The 17,276-nt window shown below is 39.3% G+C and overlaps 1 protein-coding gene across 4 annotated transcripts; it reads left to right on the forward strand.

Annotated features, from left to right (window-relative positions):
• Positions 1–1,162: 1,162 nt before the first annotated feature.
• Positions 1,163–16,850, forward strand: elp1 (elongator acetyltransferase complex subunit 1). Of its 4 annotated transcripts, none has more exons than XM_044204814.1 (36): positions 1,163–1,267; positions 2,224–2,436; positions 2,740–2,892; positions 3,061–3,142; positions 3,703–3,783; positions 3,965–4,050; positions 4,164–4,354; positions 4,597–4,720; positions 4,830–4,923; positions 5,553–5,783; positions 5,864–6,034; positions 6,374–6,452; positions 6,683–6,838; positions 7,008–7,114; positions 7,335–7,438; positions 7,536–7,589; positions 7,687–7,792; positions 8,096–8,211; positions 8,360–8,433; positions 8,757–8,835; positions 9,468–9,547; positions 9,674–9,811; positions 11,248–11,333; positions 11,460–11,608; positions 12,379–12,502; positions 12,950–13,050; positions 13,560–13,761; positions 13,910–13,971; positions 14,105–14,167; positions 14,376–14,436; positions 14,627–14,740; positions 15,135–15,234; positions 15,381–15,508; positions 15,873–16,024; positions 16,381–16,459; positions 16,701–16,850. In XM_044204814.1, exons 2-36 carry the CDS (start codon positions 2,287–2,289, stop codon positions 16,766–16,768), a joined length of 3,945 nt encoding a protein of 1,314 aa, XP_044060749.1. In that variant the 5' UTR covers positions 1,163–1,267; positions 2,224–2,286; the 3' UTR covers positions 16,769–16,850. The 4 variants fall into 4 exon arrangements, with proteins under 4 accessions (XP_044060749.1, XP_044060752.1, XP_044060748.1 ...); XM_044204817.1 differs by having other exon boundaries at positions 12,953–13,050; XM_044204813.1 differs by lacking the exon at positions 1,163–1,267 and adding an exon at positions 1,279–1,407.
• Positions 16,851–17,276: the final 426 nt, after the last annotated feature.

Raw genomic sequence — 17,276 nt, forward strand, 5'->3', positions numbered from 1 at the left:
AACAAACAAACACGACGTCCGGTCAGTACTTTACAAAATAAAAGCCTTATAAAAGCAGCAACACCCATGTTGTTTTCAGAACAAAAGCCGAACAACAAATTTGCTGCTTATAAATTTACCAATAACACTTGCAGTGGTGGAATGTAAGTACATTTACTCAAGTACTGTACTTAAGTACAAATTGAGATACTTGTACTACTTGAATTTTTCCATTTCATGCAACTTTATACTTCCACTCCACTACATCTAAGAGGGAAATAGTGTATTTTTTACTCCACTACATTTGTCTGACAGCTTTAGTCACAAGTTACTTTTCAGATTACATTTTTTCATATCCTTCCTGTCCAGTTAAAACCATGTATTTCCAAAATGTGGTGTTTTTGAATGTGAATTATTCTGATGAACTGAAGGATTAAGTATTCCTTTATGAGTTGAGAAAATTGTCCAACTTCTTAAACAAAATAAACTATAAACTATTATTTATATGTTTGTCACATATATATAGTCAAAATAAGGAGCTAGTAATTTGTATAGAATATAAGTGGAGTGGAAGGAGCGCTTCCAGAGGTACACATTTTAATTACATATGAATATAATATTAGTATATACAAATATTTATATAACACCTACTTAATAAAGTGTAGTTTTAAAGTGATATTTCAGAATATTTAAGTGTTTCTGTGATAAACATCTTCCATTTACAAAATGCTTTGCCTTTATTGAAAGCAACCATAAACACAAATATAGTAAAATATACAAATATATGAGAACAGAAAGCGAAAATATAGTGCCAGGGTATAAAATAAATTTAAAAAAACACACTGTACAGGCAACTGTTCACATCCAATAGAAATAAAATTAGAATTTCTTGAGGTGAGGCGTAAAGAAATACATTCAAGAAGTTTTAATTCATGATCTAAAGATACTTCAGACCTCACATCCTCTCTTATTTTGCAACTTATCCAGAGTTGTGATGCAGCCAAATTAAAGACAGAAATGAAGTAAAATACATGTAATTTTGCCAAAAATCATAGACAGTTTAATTAAATAAACAACATTTATTTTGATTGTGTTGTTTTCAAAAATTAATGTAAAAATCTTTGGACCAATTTTCCTGCATAGAAAGTCAATTTAGTCCCATTGATGTATGTTTCCTCCACGGCGCCAGGGGGCGACACCGCCGTTTTCTCACGTAAGAGGTGAAAGGTTATGAGTCTGACAGCGCCACATGCATGATGTTGTCTTGTTGATGCTGGACATTTAAAAGGTTATATCACTTCAAGCTTTTTCTTCTCGCTGGGTTTTTACAGTTTTCTTGCGATTTTATTAAGTTTCAAAGCTGTCATTTTCGGTTTAGTTCATTGAATTACTGCAGCTAATTATCATGTCGCACATTCTAGTTTAAAGGTAAATTAAGCTAGCGCCTCCAGTTCCATTTTCGGACATCCTGCAACTTAGTCTCAATCTTAACGTTACCTTCTTCAGTTTGGTTCTTTAAACTGCTAACAAACTAGTGATTTAAACTGTCATTTTAAAGCTACACCGTTGTTGTCGGTTTATGTTGCCTGTCTGACCGTCGGCGGATTGATATACTGATGCCTTGTAAGTTAATGAGCACTGGGACAAGGCTCAAGAAACAAGTAAAGTTTAAGTTTTAGGAAAATACTAAATTGACTGTTTAGTGTTAATTCGAAATATGATGGTAAATCTGGTTTTAATCCGTTTACTAGTTTAATAGCGGCGCTGTCTTCCAAATTTTGGTTTAAAATGGAAAAGTGTCGGACAGGGCTGTGTCCGATAATGGATGAATATATCGGATATAAAAAATTACATGAAACAGGACAGCAGAAGGTCTTTTACATTTATGCATCTGAAGTCAGCAAATGCTTGTTTGCTTGATAAATTACTGAAACGATTAATGTTACATTTATTTAATTTCTTCGGACAGCAGCAGCCAAATACAGGCTGTGCAGGTGAGACATTAAGCCCCAAATCTGAAACTATTAACTTTATATTAACAGGGCTGTGGAAAAGACCAGTGTCCCATTATAGATATCTTTGACAAAAAAACCCAAAACATTTCACCAGGACATCTTTCAAAAATCACAAAAAATTCCAGAGTGATTTCTGGTGTTTTTATCACAGTAATGATATTGTACTGATGTAGCACTCATATCAGTCAATGGTCTCAGTACTGAACATGTTTAATTTTTGCTGTTTCAGGTGATTTGGAGCCTTTGGGTCCAGACTCAGGCTTGGTGTGTTTTCAGTCTGTCCTGAGATAAAATGCGGAATTTGAAGCTGCTGAAGAGCCTACGGAGCTCGGAGCTGCAGGGTCCAGGCTCCCCACAGTGTTTCTCTGTGCGGGCTGACACCGGCTCGCTGCTGGTTGCTTCTCACTACTCCATCACAGAGTATGACCCACGAACTGGCCAGGTGAGCTGGTGATGACGTCCTGTCCTCTCAGCACTGGCTGATGAGAGCAAAAATTGTGCTTAGTCGTCGATGCTCATGACTTTACAGGTTTTTATTACATTTAAACAGCACACTAGCTCTGTTTACTGATTTATTTTAGGTTTATCTCGTTGAGGATAGCAATGTGTTTAGAGATGCGTACAAAATCGAAATAAGTGATAAGGGAAAGGTGCAGCATTTCAATTAGGAATCTTAATTACAAACTACATGTGGATGTGAAAGTTGGTTCACTCATCATCAACTCTCCTCCGTTCTGTTCTGCAGGTGGTCAGTGAGGCCTCATTGACAGCTGAGGGTTTCCTCCCAGAGGACGGCAGCGGAATGGTGGTTGGCCTGCGGGACCTGGCTGAACTCGAGTCGGCATGTTTGGCCACAGCTGGTGGCGATGTCGTCCTCTTCAACCTCAACACCTGCCAGGTTAGCAGCACAGAAAGGTTGGAAAGTTTCTCCAGATGGCTGTGCAGCAGTTAAGAGTTGGCTTTAGGGTTATGGTTAGAGTTAGTTTTAAGGTAGGGTTAGTATAAGGGGCAAGGGAATGAATTATGTCAGGGGTCATGACAAAATTTGTGTCATCATGTTCCACAGTTAGAGTGTGTTGGCAGTGTGGACAGCGGCCTGACCTCGATGAGTTGGAGTCCTGATGAAGAGCTCGTCATTCTCACTACTGGTCAGTATGTTATGCAAATGTCAAAAACATGTTATTTATAAAAATGTTAATTCACTGTTTTAAATCAAAAGCTTCCACCTTACGTTTAATGCTTTGAACCATCAGCCAGAGAGCCCCCAGTGGGATTGTCAGTCTCTTAGTTGAATTATGACATTATCTCTGCATCACACAGAACAAAGCACCAGAAATATTAAGATACAGGTCTATTCTTGTCTCAACAAGGGGTTAAAGGCCAGTACATACTCAATCCAGTTGTCTAAACTTTCATAAAGTTGTCACCATTAAACGTCTTCAGAATAAAGTGGGTAATCATCAATTGGAGGGAGTCATTGGTATTTGAAAAACTTTTAGGTAGTATTTCCTTGTTTGAAAATTGTCAAAGATGATCAAAAGTTTCAGTTTTCTTTGTAAGATGAGTATGGTCAAGATACACTGTTGCCCTTAGATATACATGTATAAACTCAGTTACAGATCAGTGCTTAGTTAGTTAGTTAATTCTTAGTTAAACATATTAAACAGTGTTACAAATGAATGAAATCACTAATAATTTGTGCTCACAGGTCAGGAAACGATCATCATGATGACCAAAGAGTTTGAGCCGATCACTGAGATCGGAATCCACCAGGATGACTTCGGTGAAGGTACGGTGGCTCTAAATGGACTCTGTTTAGATTAGTGGTTCCCAGCCTCAGGGTCGTGACCCACAGAGGGTCACGGGATAATTTATGGAATGTAGATATATTTGTTATATGGCTTTGGCTAAATGCTAATAATATTTATATAAAAAAATCTTCCATCTACTGTATATTGTGTGTTTTGCAGGTAAGTTCATCACCGTGGGTTGGGGGAAGAAGGAGACTCAGTTCCACGGCTCAGAGGGTAAACAGGCAGCACAAAGGAAGATCCAGGTCTGTGTTCAACTACAGAAACATCATAGCTTGAAAAGAAAAAAAAAACAAATTCAAAAATGTTTGAAAATTAATGAAAGATTTGTCTGTATGATGTAAACGTGCTACCACAGGAGGTGCAGCCGGCTGCAGCCTGGGATGACAGCAGGCCGCGGGTGACATGGCGAGGTGATGGTCAACTGTTTGCTGTCAGTGCCGTCTGTCTTCAGACCGGAGCCAGGAAGGTCCGGGTCTGGAACAGAGAGGGAGTCCTGCAGGCCACCAGCGAGCCCATCAACGGCCTAGAGCAGGCGCTCTGCTGGAAGTAAGAATCCTGCCAAAGCAATTTTCTTTTAGTTCATTACATTTGGTTAACTTTAGTTTTTGCTCTTGAACTGTATAAATGCGAGAAAGACTCTGGTGTCTGTCCTTGATAAATAACGATTTACATTAAAAAATAAGCAGCATTAGCAGTTGCCTGGGTGCTGGTGTAAAATTACCTCTTTAGTGTGACTGAAAGAATTTTAGAAGTGTGAATTTATGTTAAATCTTGTCCTGGTGTTTCAGACCCTCAGGCAGCCTGATAGCGAGCACTCAGCGTCATCCGAACAAACACAGTGTGGTTTTCATGGAGAAGAACGGACTGCTGCATGGAGACTTCACCCTCCCATTCAGCAAAGACCAGGCCAAGGTACATTCAGCTAAACCTGACTCATACGATTTTAGAAATATTGAATAATGAACTTCAGCTAACTTCAAAACCAATATAAGACACTTTGATTGATGCGTGTGTGTTTCAGGTGAAGGATTTGCTGTGGAACAGTGACTCCACTGTTTTAGCTGTTTGGTTGGAGGACATGACTGCTGGAGAAGAAAAACAAGTCAACACTTACAGTAAGTTCAGCCAAAGTTGTAGCCCCTCTCTCAGGCCAATCAATGTCATGCTGAATGTTGGACCTTATCAGTGACATAAATCATTGCCTGAAGACTTGTTAAAATCCAATCACACAAAACATTTTGCATGTCGAACAGAATAGGATGAATCTGTGCCAATCCATCATTCCTCTGATGGTTTACATGAACTGCAGTAATCTAAAGGCTTTTTAAAGAGTTTTTGAGATGTTTCCATGGCTTGCCTATAGAAATTTGCAATTTATTGTTATGTTACCGTCCATTCTAAAAAAGCAGAGTCTGATTAATAGCTAAAGATGACCCTCCACATTACAGCATTCAGCCCTTAAACCCAATCTGGCACTACGCTATGTATTTGTTTGAATTTGGAATATTTGGTCCATGAAGACGATGAGTGAAGGAAATGAAAACGGCAAGAAATGAAAAAAATGAAATTGATCAGTCAGCAATTTTTGTTGTTGTTGTTGTCAGTTCTAGAAACATTGGGTCTCAGTTGTTATGAATGGCTACAAGGGACACTTTTTGTAATGGATGAAGGCATGACTAAATTGAATAAATAAATAGAAGTATATGAATGACCCACCTTTAATTTGTCCGTGCTCCTTCTGCAGTCCAGCTGTGGATGGTGGGAAACTACCACTGGTATCTGAAGCAGAGCCTGGACTTTGGCAGAGACTCTCAGAAGGCTCCGGTCTGTGTCTGCTGGGACCCTGAGCACCCCCTAAGGCTCCACGTGGTGACCCGCAGTTGGACCAGCATCACCTACGACTGGGGCTGGACGACTGAGCGGAGCCCCGGGCTGGACGCCACCGACAACGCCAACGTGGCTGTGATTGATGGAGGTGAGGGCCAATGAGACGAGAGGACATGGAACTGTAGGATGATTCAAACATGATGTTGATATTTATTTAAACCCCCTCAGATAAAATCCTGGTGACAACCTTCAGGCAGTGTGTGGTTCCTCCTCCCATGTGTTCATTTGAGCTCCAGCTGACCTCACCAGTCAACCAGGTGACCTTCCTCTGCCAGCCTCAGAAGACCAATCAGCTGGCAGCGTTGACGTCCGATGGACAGATCTCAGTCTACAGCCAAGGTGGGTTATACAATGTTTTCCATAAAGACGGCAATCATCAGAATGAATGTGAGTAAAATTAAGTTTGTTGAATGTTTTTGCATCCTTCACCAGATGTTACAATTTCAGAAATGAGAATATGGGTGGGGAGACTAACTATAGGGAAGACCCTCAATACCCAATGGAACTTGTGAAAGAGACAGATTCTGCACTTGTGCAGAACAAAGTGAAGTCTTTGATGCTCACATTTAGCATTTTTTCTTGATGTGCTTTTAAATTGACATAAACACTGATGTGTATCTATTTGTTATGGTTCTAAAATATTATTCTGATCTGATTGTGATTATATTATCTGTCCAGATTTAGGAGAACAGGCTGACAAAACAGCAAATGGGTTCCGGACGATGTCTCGTCCCCTGGTCCTCCAGAAAACCCTCAGGTAACACAACATCCTGCAGTGCTGCTGATTCACTGTCTGAACTTCACCTGATCACCTGTGTCATCGTGACTTTAAACATTTGAACAATCTTTGTCTAAAATCATTAGTCAGTATTCAGCTTGCTTGCCCATGAGTCTGATTAAAGCCCATTGTTTTTACATGGTTTATTAGTGTTTCTCCAGTGTTCCCTCAATGATTTTGACCTCTGATTTTCCTGCTGTCTCCTGCAGAGTGACGGTTCTCCAGGAGGAGCCTCTGGCCCTGCGGCAGCTGCTGTGGCTGGAGGATGAGCTGTTTGTGGGTGTGAGCTCCAGTCTCCTGCCAACCTCCTCCACCCTGCTGATGCTCCGTCCTGCTCATGATGCTGATGACACACTCACTGTCAGGTCAGCAGGGCTGAACTAAAAACACTGCATTGGCAGCAGCTGTCTCCTTTAGCCTAGCCGTTGTCCTGTGAAGCTTACAAATGAACTGAATTGCATTGGATCCATTAAAGTGAATTATTCCACAGCCATGTTGTAAATCAGGTATCAGCACAGTGTTTTTATGTTTCAGGTCTGAAATAGAAGTGGATGGTGTTGTGGTTAGTATGGTTCACTTCTCCCAGACTGGCACTGTGGCACTACAGCTGGAGGATGGACAGATCAGGAAGCTGCTCTGGGGTCAGTCACCAACATTGAATTATCTGTTTAAAGTGATGTTTTTCTGGAAATGTAATAATTCAAAATGTATTATTTGATTATACTTCCATTTTTTTCCAATTATATTTTTCTGACATGTATTGATTCTTGCTTTCATAACCGAGAAGATTGTCACCGTAAAAGCATTTAAAATGCATTCGCTTATAGAAAAAAATATTTTATTTTTTAAATTTCTGTGTAGATTGTCCTGAGCCGTCAGTGGAGGATTGGCGTGACTCCAGCGGATGTAGCATCAACTTCCCTTTTCCCTGCGTTCAGACGGTCCTCTGCAGCATCAGTGGGGAGGTAGAAACACATATACTTATAAATACATGAATAAGCAAGTTCTTGTTTACAGGCCTAAATCCATATGCTTCTCTTTGCTTTTCCTTTATGTATTCAGGAATATCTACTCGGCCTGACGGACAGATCCCACCTGTACGCTGGAGACACAGAGGTATGCTGTCAACTTTATTTTACCAGCTCTCTCAATATGTTTATCGCGAGACAGTGCTACTGGGAAATGTGTTCATTTATGTCTGCTTCTTTCTCAGCTGGCCTCCAATATTTCCTCCTTCGCCATTTGCAACGACTTCCTTCTCATCACCACACATTCCCACACCTGCCGCTGCCTCCAACTGAGCAAACTCAGTGTCAAAGGTAGGATGGAGACACACACACACACACACACAGAAAAGTCCAGAGTGTGTATCTGTTCAGGTCAAAATACATTAAGATATATGGTCTACTATTATGTACAAAAATATAGAATTTGTAATGAGCTGATTCAAAGTTGATGTTATCATTAGCTTTGTTGTTAGCTGGTCTCTGGCTGGCTGCTCCTATAGGTAATGTTAACATCTGTGCTGTGTTCTTCTGTTCCTCTGAAGTGAGTACTGAGGTTGGTGTTGCCGCTGGTATATTTTATGGTACAGCTGATTTGAATGAGCTTTGACCCCGCAGGGCTGCAGGCAGCTTTAGCCTCAGATGGAGGTCAGAATGACGAGACTCTGCGGCGGGTGGAGAGGGGATCCAGGATCGTCACTGTGGTCCCGCAAGACACCAGAGTGATTCTACAGGTCAGTTTAACACACACACACAGACATGTTGCTATATATATATATATATATATATATATATATAATTTATTTTTTATTTTTATTACCTGAATTTAGAGGTATTCATTCTCTGCTTTTTTTTTTTTTCTTTTTTGGTGTTGGTGTCCAGATGCCACGTGGGAACCTGGAGACGGTGCATCATCGAGCGCTGGTGTTGGCTCAGCTCAGGAAGTGGTTGGACAGGTGAGTTTGATATTCTTCCATCATATCACCTGCTTGTTTGTTTACAAGATATGTTGAGGGTCACATCACTTTTGAATCTAGTCTTAATCTCAATGACTAACAGGCCTCCCAGACAACACTGATCTTAACCACACCATCTGTTATCTTATATTGTAATTTTTTAACTAAACCTTTTCTAAATCTTGAACATAATCTTCTTACATTATGTAAATGTCACGATTTGTAGCCTGATACTTAAAGGCTGGAATCAGAGAGTGAGCAAAACCGTACTGTATCTGAGTGTGAAACTCATTCCTATGTGGGTATGTTTTTTGTTTTTTCAGTTTGAGGTTCAGAGATGTCTTTGAGTCTATGAGGAAGCTGAGGATCAACTTGAACTTCATTTATGACCACAACCCAAAGGTACATAAAAGGTTTAATGTGTAATTTACATTTTGTCCACACCATGCTCTTTATTAATATGTTTCTTGTTCACAGCTTCATTACTAAGAGAACACTGATTTCTAAAGGAAAAATGGGGCAAAACACAAACAAAATGCACTATAAATGCATTTATCTTCTAAAAGATACCCTGTGAAGAATCAGAGTTTTGGCCTGTATATTACAAGATGTACAAAACACTGGAACAAACAGTGTAAATAAAGAAATGAAAAGTATGATTTCTAAATGAGATATCTAATATTTGGATACATCAACAAAATACTTGGTAATTGTAAATTTGAATACATTTGTAATGCTTTTAAAGTAAAGGAAAGTAATTTATGTTCTTGAGTGGCAAGTTTTGAAGACTGGATTTCGGGAGGCTTATTAAAATGTCGCAATGAAAATGTCTTGATGTCTCTGGGAAAAAATCGGGATTCAAACAGGTAAGTGTGTGTCGATATTATTTAGTATTGAAAGTGTTTCTGTCTCTGACCTTGACCTGTGACAAGGCGGCACATGAATAAATAAATAATGATTAAACCATAAAACCAAACACTGACACCATGTGCGTTTGTGACTGATAATGTTTCACTGTTCATCTCTTCCCACAGGTTTTCCTGGAGAACATGGAGACCTTCATCACACAACTCAACTCCGTCAACCACATCAACCTCTTCCTCACTGAGCTCAAGTAAGAAACTTCAGATCAGAGTATCTTCAGATTCAGTATTCAGAGTATATTTTCAGTTAAGGAAAAACAACTCTTGTTTTAACAGGTATTTTACTCATACATTCTGTTTTTGTCTTTGGTACCCAGGGAGGAGGATACAACCAGCAGCATGTACCCCCGTCCTGAGAGCAGCCTGGTCCAGACCCAGCCTGTTTCTGGCCAGAAGAAGGTGGATGTAGTTTGTGATGCTTTACGGAGCGCCATGGAATCAATGGGTCCAAACAAGTCAGTAATACTGAAATGTATTTATGAACATCTACTTAGAATCTTCAGTGAAAGTCAAGATAAACATAATAACACTGCATAATTTTAAGGGTAAAATATTTATATTGTCTCACTAAGAAAGGTTTGGTGTCCAGCAAATTTTATCCTTAATAGCTTTTGGAAAAGAATTCTACAAACAAAGAGCTGAAAACACAACCTCCATTTAATTTCGATGGAGGAGATAACAGGAGGGGATGCAGTGAGTCAGAGCTGTAGACTTGAGACTTGAGACCTGGACTCGTCTGCTGTGAGACTTGACTTACTTGAGACTTGCAGACAAAAAGCTGAGGAGGATTTGACATGGTGACCCATAACTATTGAAAAATGCAAAATAGTGTGTAGTTTTGCCTTTTGGAGCTCTGGCAAACTGTCATAAATAATTATTAACATGACATAACATAAAAGGATGTGTGCAACGTCTCCATAACCTAATGCACATTTTTAGTTGCAGCTGCTAGCACCAGAATAAAATGGACAAAACTCCAAATTCAGATGAGACAATTTAGCCTTAATAGTAGCTTAATAATTTCCCCTTCTCTTCGGCATATTGCCTATTTTCCTCCCTGTTTTAGTTATTAAAAGAGCTCTTTGCCACCCACCCTATTTTAAACAAGATGTTGGAGTGGGCACCACCTGCATGAGGAATTTGTGATACCTAATAAAATGTTTTTGTATAAATGCTCCTACAGCTTAATGATAAATGATCTTAACTGCCGAAACTGACAGCGCTCTACATTACACTGTAATAATATTAATACACTGTAAAAAATATAAAGTTGTTTCAACATAAAAATATGATCGACCAGTGCCTTAAAAATGTAAGTTAACTGAACTGGTACTGAATAGTTAGTATAGTAAAATTTGTTCGTTAGTTATAATGTTAAACTTATAAACCTGTTGAGTTTTACTGACAAGAGCTGTTAGTTAAGCTTGATTTCAAGTAATGTTTATTTTTTCACTAGCAGTTTCAAGTCTGATCCCTCATGCACTATGCTGCCTAATCATTACAGCTTTTGGTGAAATGTTAGTCACGTTCAGGCTCAGCACTGATCCTAGTTTTAATGTGACCGAGCAGAGATGTGTTGCACCTTCCTTTTGAGTGTTCTTTTTCAAGTATGTGACATACAGATGCTACAGATTAATTATTTGCAACTGGATGTTAAATGCCTTGTTTCCATAAAAAAATAACTATTTGGTGTGATTTTTGCCATTTTGCTTTTGTCATTTTCATACTAAGCATTGATAGACCAGCCCTCACAAGACTTGAGACTTGACTCGGACTTTGTTCAGAAGACTTCAAAACAGCTCTGCAATGATTAGGCCACAAATGAGTAGTCAATTTAACATTAGATAGAGCAGTAGTGGGATATAAAATGTTCATGTTGTCAACCATCCAGGTTCTTTCTGTCCATACTGACGGCTCATGTGAAGAAGACAGTTCCAGAGCTGGAGATCGCCCTTCAGAAAGTCCATGAGCTTCGAGGTGAGCACACAGATGACCTTGTGATAAAGATAAACTGAACTCTGAACACACACACACGCACAGGAACAAGTATTGGACCAGATGATTATTTGGTTCACCATTGTGTGTGTTTGTGTATTTGTCCAGTGAACCCTCCTGAAGCTCCCGGTGCTGTAAGGGCTGAAGAGGCATTAAAGTACCTCCTCTTCCTCGTCAACGTCAACGACCTATACGAACACTCTCTGGGAACATATGACTTTGACCTCGTGCTCATGGTGGCCGAGAAATCCCAGAAGGTAAGACGGCAGAGGTGGAGGAAACATCTTCATTATCTTGTTTTGACATTGTATATCAAACACAATCAGTTATGTTAATGAGGTTATTAAGTAAGCTCTCATTTCTATTCACATACCACCTGTGATATTTATGACCTTTATATCTGAAAGCTTTAAGAAGTTTTCAAGGAAACATTTTGTTCTCATTAATATGCAGATTTATGCACCCACACACCAGAGGTGGAGTAAAAATGAAACTGCTGCCAAATATCACACAGATGTACTCATTAACATATTAACTTACACTGCAAGGTGCTCCAAAATCTAATTAGATAATCCGCTCTGAGAGGAGAAAAAGTTTCTGTAATGTATTAGTTTGGAGTTTTTTTTCTATTTGCATCATTGTTATCATACTGTTCTTAGTGGGAAATTGTGTTGAAGCCATGAAGTAAACTGATGAAGTTTAATCCAGAAAGGAAGTTGTATACATAAGAATCAGTGCACCATGAAAATGATTTAAAAAAACAAAACAAAAAGATATGTAGAATATGAAAAGATGAAGAAAAAACAGATTAAACAGCAATTAGTTTGAATTAACCACAAGTTGTGTATGGTTTACTTTTTCCATATCCAAAATTTTTAAATGGATTTCCAACATTCCAGACAGCCAAAAATGCAAAACCACCAGCACAGCCCGTTGATTATTTTTTACACTCATTATATAACTAAGCTGCGATTGGTGGATACATTTTTCAGTATGCATCTGTTCATTTTGTCCATAATCCCTGCAGGACCCCAAAGAGTACCTTCCCTTCTTAAACATGCTGAAGAGCCTGGAGCCAAACTACCAGCGCTACACCATCGACAAACACCTGAAACGCTACAGGAAGGCCCTGGATCACCTCAGCAAGTGTGGTCAGTCTGAATGTTTCTGTCAGCTCTGCCCCTTTTACTGCTGTTCATTTTTTATCAGGAAGCCACTGTTGGGTAATGGCCAAGTGTCCAAAAAAAATCAGATCTATTCCCAGGTTCTTTGATGACAACTTTCACCAAATGGATCTATCAAAATGTGGAAATGTTAAAAGATGTACCTCAAGATTATTGGCATATGAATCCCAGTTATTAGAAAGTTGTTATCCTGCGTACATGATTTCTGAAAGAAAATATTCCCTGGCTAGCATGACAAAATGGCAATCATCACAAGAAAACCAACACTGAACGTCAATGTTTTGCTTCACTTACAGTCTGACATGCGCACTACCAATGACCAAGTACTTTGATCTGTCAAGTTATATCTGTTAATCTGAAAAAGTGGAATAGCAAGCTGTAAATAATGTGCTGATGTTTTGTAAATTCTCAAAGCAGGAGAGGAACATTTCCCTGAAGCTTTGCGGCTTGTGAAGGAGCAGAAACTCTACAGTGAAGCTCTGCGGCTGTACACAGCAGATAGTCCTCACTACAAGGTACAAACACAGCTGAGGGCATTTTTCACCCAGAAGTTACTGGGTGGCTAGCTGGTGGTCAGACTATTTGAATGTGATATATTTACTCTGTTTAACCACTTTTGGCTTCATCAACTTGTGATGGGCAATTGTCATTCATTTTTTATATTTTTAATAAGTCATTTTGCTACATCTGGCAACACCAGTGAAGCCTCTACAGAATGGTTGGTTGTGTAGGTGTACAGTAGTTTAGGTGGATATATATATATTCAAACACTTTTTTTCCCCCAGTTTTCAGATAGCTGAATTTTTAAAAGATTATCCTAAACATGGATGTAAACAATGCTGGATTTAAAATACTTGTTTAACGAGGAAGGGAATATACTCAACCTCAAAGATACACACATTGTGTTTTGGTGAGTAACACTGAATGTAAACATAACTTTGTTGACAAGAAAACTCCATAGGGCCCCTTTAAGCAATATATGAAGCCTTACTTTGACCCCTGAACTTTGACCTTTGATCTCTAGGCTCTAAGCTGTGCTTACGCCCAGCACCTAATGGAGCAGCAACAGGCAGAGCAGGCCGGCCTGTTGCTTTGGCGATGCGGAGAGCCAGTTAGCGCCCTGCAGGCATTCGCCAGCAGCTCCAGTTGGAGAAACGCCATCTGCGTGGCGCAGCAAATCCCGCTACCACCGGACCAGTTAGCTCTACTGGCCAGAGATCTGGCAGGTAATCGTAACAACAGGTAGATGGACTGAATGATAGAAATGCAGGTTGACAGTCAGACAGACAGGTAGCCAGTTAGCTGGTGGTATAATTCCACCAGGGCGGCATTGCATGTAAATCCTAAAATTGTTTGTTTCCTTCCTTTTTATAGAGAAGCTGACTGAACAGCGACGGTACTCAGAAGCTGCTCTGCTGTTGGACCAGTACGCCAAAGTAAGATCCTGTGCAGCAAGAAGCTGCTGGACAAAATGGCTTCTAATGAAGCATTCTTAAAATAAGAATCACCCAGCAACAGACCGCTTCTTGTCTACCGCTGCTTGTTGAGACATTTTTCTGTTTCCAATAGGACTGTGAGGAGGCCATCTTGGCTCTCATCACTGGTTCAGTCTGGGAAGAGGCGCTCCGATTGGTCAGTAAAAAAAAAAAAAGACCAATTAATTTTTAACTTTTGTTTATTCATTTATTTACTTTTGACATTACCATTTTGTAACGTGAAAAGCACACACTATAATATTAGGTTGAAGCACAATTTAAAGCATGTAGGTAACATAGTGAAAAATACTGCATCTCTTATATGACTTACTTGAGGCTTATATGAGATATTTTCTTTGCTTCAGATTTTCATGCACGACAGACAGGACATCACTGAAACCAACCTCAAACCTGCTCTGTTGGAAGGTAAAGATAATTCAGACTGGCTTGTTCAGCCATGTGGCTAATGCTTCTTCCCATGCTTACCAGCCGATTGTTCTACTGTTTATTCTTTAACAGACCAGAAATAAAAGAAAAGGTTGAACAGACAAAACCTTTTGTCTTGTGATAATGTCTTGTTGTGTAGTTATGATGTTGTCATGTTGTCTCATGTTAGCTGTCAGCACCCAGACCGCCTTCTTGGAGGCTCAAGTAGCGACATTCACTCGGCACAGGACCCGACTGGCTGTGGTTCGAGAGCAGAAAGAGAAGGCCAGACTGGACATGCTGGGTGAGAATAAGTCAGAATTGACAGAACATATAGTATCTGAGCCAACATGTTTTATGTCAACTCTGTCTCTTAATGTCATACCTCACCCAAATGTTTTCTTTATAGTATCAAATGTTCACCTCCAATAGGCTTGTTCTAAAAAGCTTAATCTCAGTCGGAAAGAATTACAGTAGTAAAAAAGGTCAAAATGTTCAGTCTTAGCATCTGTATGCTCAATATGTTCCAGTCATATTATCATCACAATATGGCTAAATACAATAGCATACAGGTCAAGAGGGAAGCCAAAAAATAAGGAATTAAGAAATTAATTAAGTAGACAACATATGTTTACATACTGCAGTTGAAATCATAATTAAAACAAAACTTTGCTGTAACCCTCTGTCTTCTTCATCAGATGAAGATGGTCCAGACTGTCCTGATGCTGAGCTTTACTCTGAAGCCAGCAGTGTGATGACCGGTTCCAAATACTCCCAGAGTAACTCCCGCATCTCCTCGTAAGACAAACACACACATACACACACACACCCAAAAATTGTTGTTCGGATTCTGGTTATTTCCACATTGTAAAATATATCCCATGTGATAAATAATCAAATTTTGGCTACTGGTTTAATGTTTAATGTTCACGCTCTGCCTGCAGGAGGTCATCAAAGAACCGTCGGAAAGCAGAGCGGAAGAAGTTGAGTCTAAAGGAAGGAAGCCCGATGGAGGACAGGGCGCTTATGTACGCTCTGGGTGAGATCATCACCACTGTGGACAAGATGAGAGGTACAGGCACAAACACTCAGAGCCTCTTTAACATTTTATTTTATATTATATTATATTTCTTTACTTTATATCTTTAATAACTTTAATAATGTTAAGACCAATTTCCCTCCAGGTTACAAGTTGTGTCTTTCTTGTTGAAAGATTACCACAGTTCTGGAGTGTAGAGTATAGAGATAGCAGTAAAACAGTAGGAAGAAGCCAGGAATGATGGGAAGTGTGGTCTTGTTCTGGAGACAAGACATGCACTCACAAAATCAAAACTATACTAACCCATTTAATTCTCCTTAGAGCAGTTTTTTGTATAATCACAGTGGTAATTCATCCAGTTTGACTGACGGCTCATTTGTCCCTCCTCCCCTTGCAGAGGAAGTGCACAACCTGCTGAAGGCCCTGGTGCTGTTCCAGTTTGACAAGCAGGCAGGGAAGCTGCAGCTGGCCTACGAGGAGGCTCTGCAGATGATGGAGGCAGCAGTTCCTGAGGTGTGGCCTGAGGGCCTGCAGAACAATCAAGCTCCGGTAAATATAATACCATATTATCATATTTTTTATACTTGCAGTAATATGCTTTTTTCCTCACACTTGTTTTAAGCTACTTTTAGGTCAGTTGCCGTGGTTGGTTTAACACTGACCGATTTGTTTGGACAAGCAGCGACAAATGAGTGAAATCAGTTTTCAAACAGACTGTGTAAAATAAAAATAGCAGACATGATATATGCAGTTTTTTATGAACTAAAGAGGAATAAGATTGTGCACATGAAGAAGAGTAAGCAAGGAGAATTTCAGTATTGTTCATATTATTTTTGATTTTTTTAATACTCTTTGTACTTTTTTTGTATGTTTAATTTAAATGTGGTCTCATTCTTGCTTTTCAGCTGACCGGGCCAAACTCAACTGCAAACAGCATCATGGCTTCTTTCCACCAGCAGCAGAGACCTGCAGCTTCACACCAAGGTCAGCAGAATTTGTAGTCGCATAGACACTCACTGGTTACTGTTTGCACAACTTTATTTTTAATGCATATCTGATGTGTGCCATATGTGAGCAAAGAAACTCAGAAATGGGTTGGTTGTAAAGTGTAGTGAAGACAGTAGGGATCTATGGAAAGTCATTTTCAGGCACTGCAGATGAGGTAACATAATTTCTTTATTTCCAGTGATTTTTCTCTTTCCAACACTTTCTCTTTTCTTTGTAGCTGCTGAGGTCCTGACGCCACCAAAGATGAGAAACGGTGTCAAGTGGAAACTCACTATTCTGACGTAAATTAGTTTTGTTTTAATTTTTTTTAACTGTAAAGTCAAATGGTAATTATGTAATAAATAAAGATTCAGTTAATGTCTCCTTATACCAAATGTGTTCATTCTCTGGAGTTCAGAAACGTGACAACATGATATCACATCCTGGTATTTCCAGAATTTTGATGTCAGAAAATATTTGAATGATTTATGTGAGCAGGTTTTGGTACCAGTCCGAAGAGTGAGGGCCTCCTCCTACAACTTTCTACACCCACAGGAGCAGGAATGCAATAAGTAACAGATACAGTGAGCCCCTACAGGATTTTAGTGTTTTATATTTTATATTCAGTTTACTAGTGCAAGCTAATTCATTATATTTTTCTACAGTGAAAATGTATGGGGGTTTTTTTGTTTTTTTTGTTTTAGAAAACTCAAAATTGAAGTATAAAGAGACGGGTTGTCAAAATGTCGAGATATCCAACCTGTGAAGAAATCATTCTACGTACAGTAAATGCTCACCTTAGTTTAAAATCAGA

This window comes from Siniperca chuatsi, linkage group LG8 (genome assembly GCF_020085105.1).
Source record: "Siniperca chuatsi isolate FFG_IHB_CAS linkage group LG8, ASM2008510v1, whole genome shotgun sequence".
In the NCBI taxonomy this organism is placed as follows: domain Eukaryota; kingdom Metazoa; phylum Chordata; class Actinopteri; order Centrarchiformes; family Sinipercidae; genus Siniperca; species Siniperca chuatsi.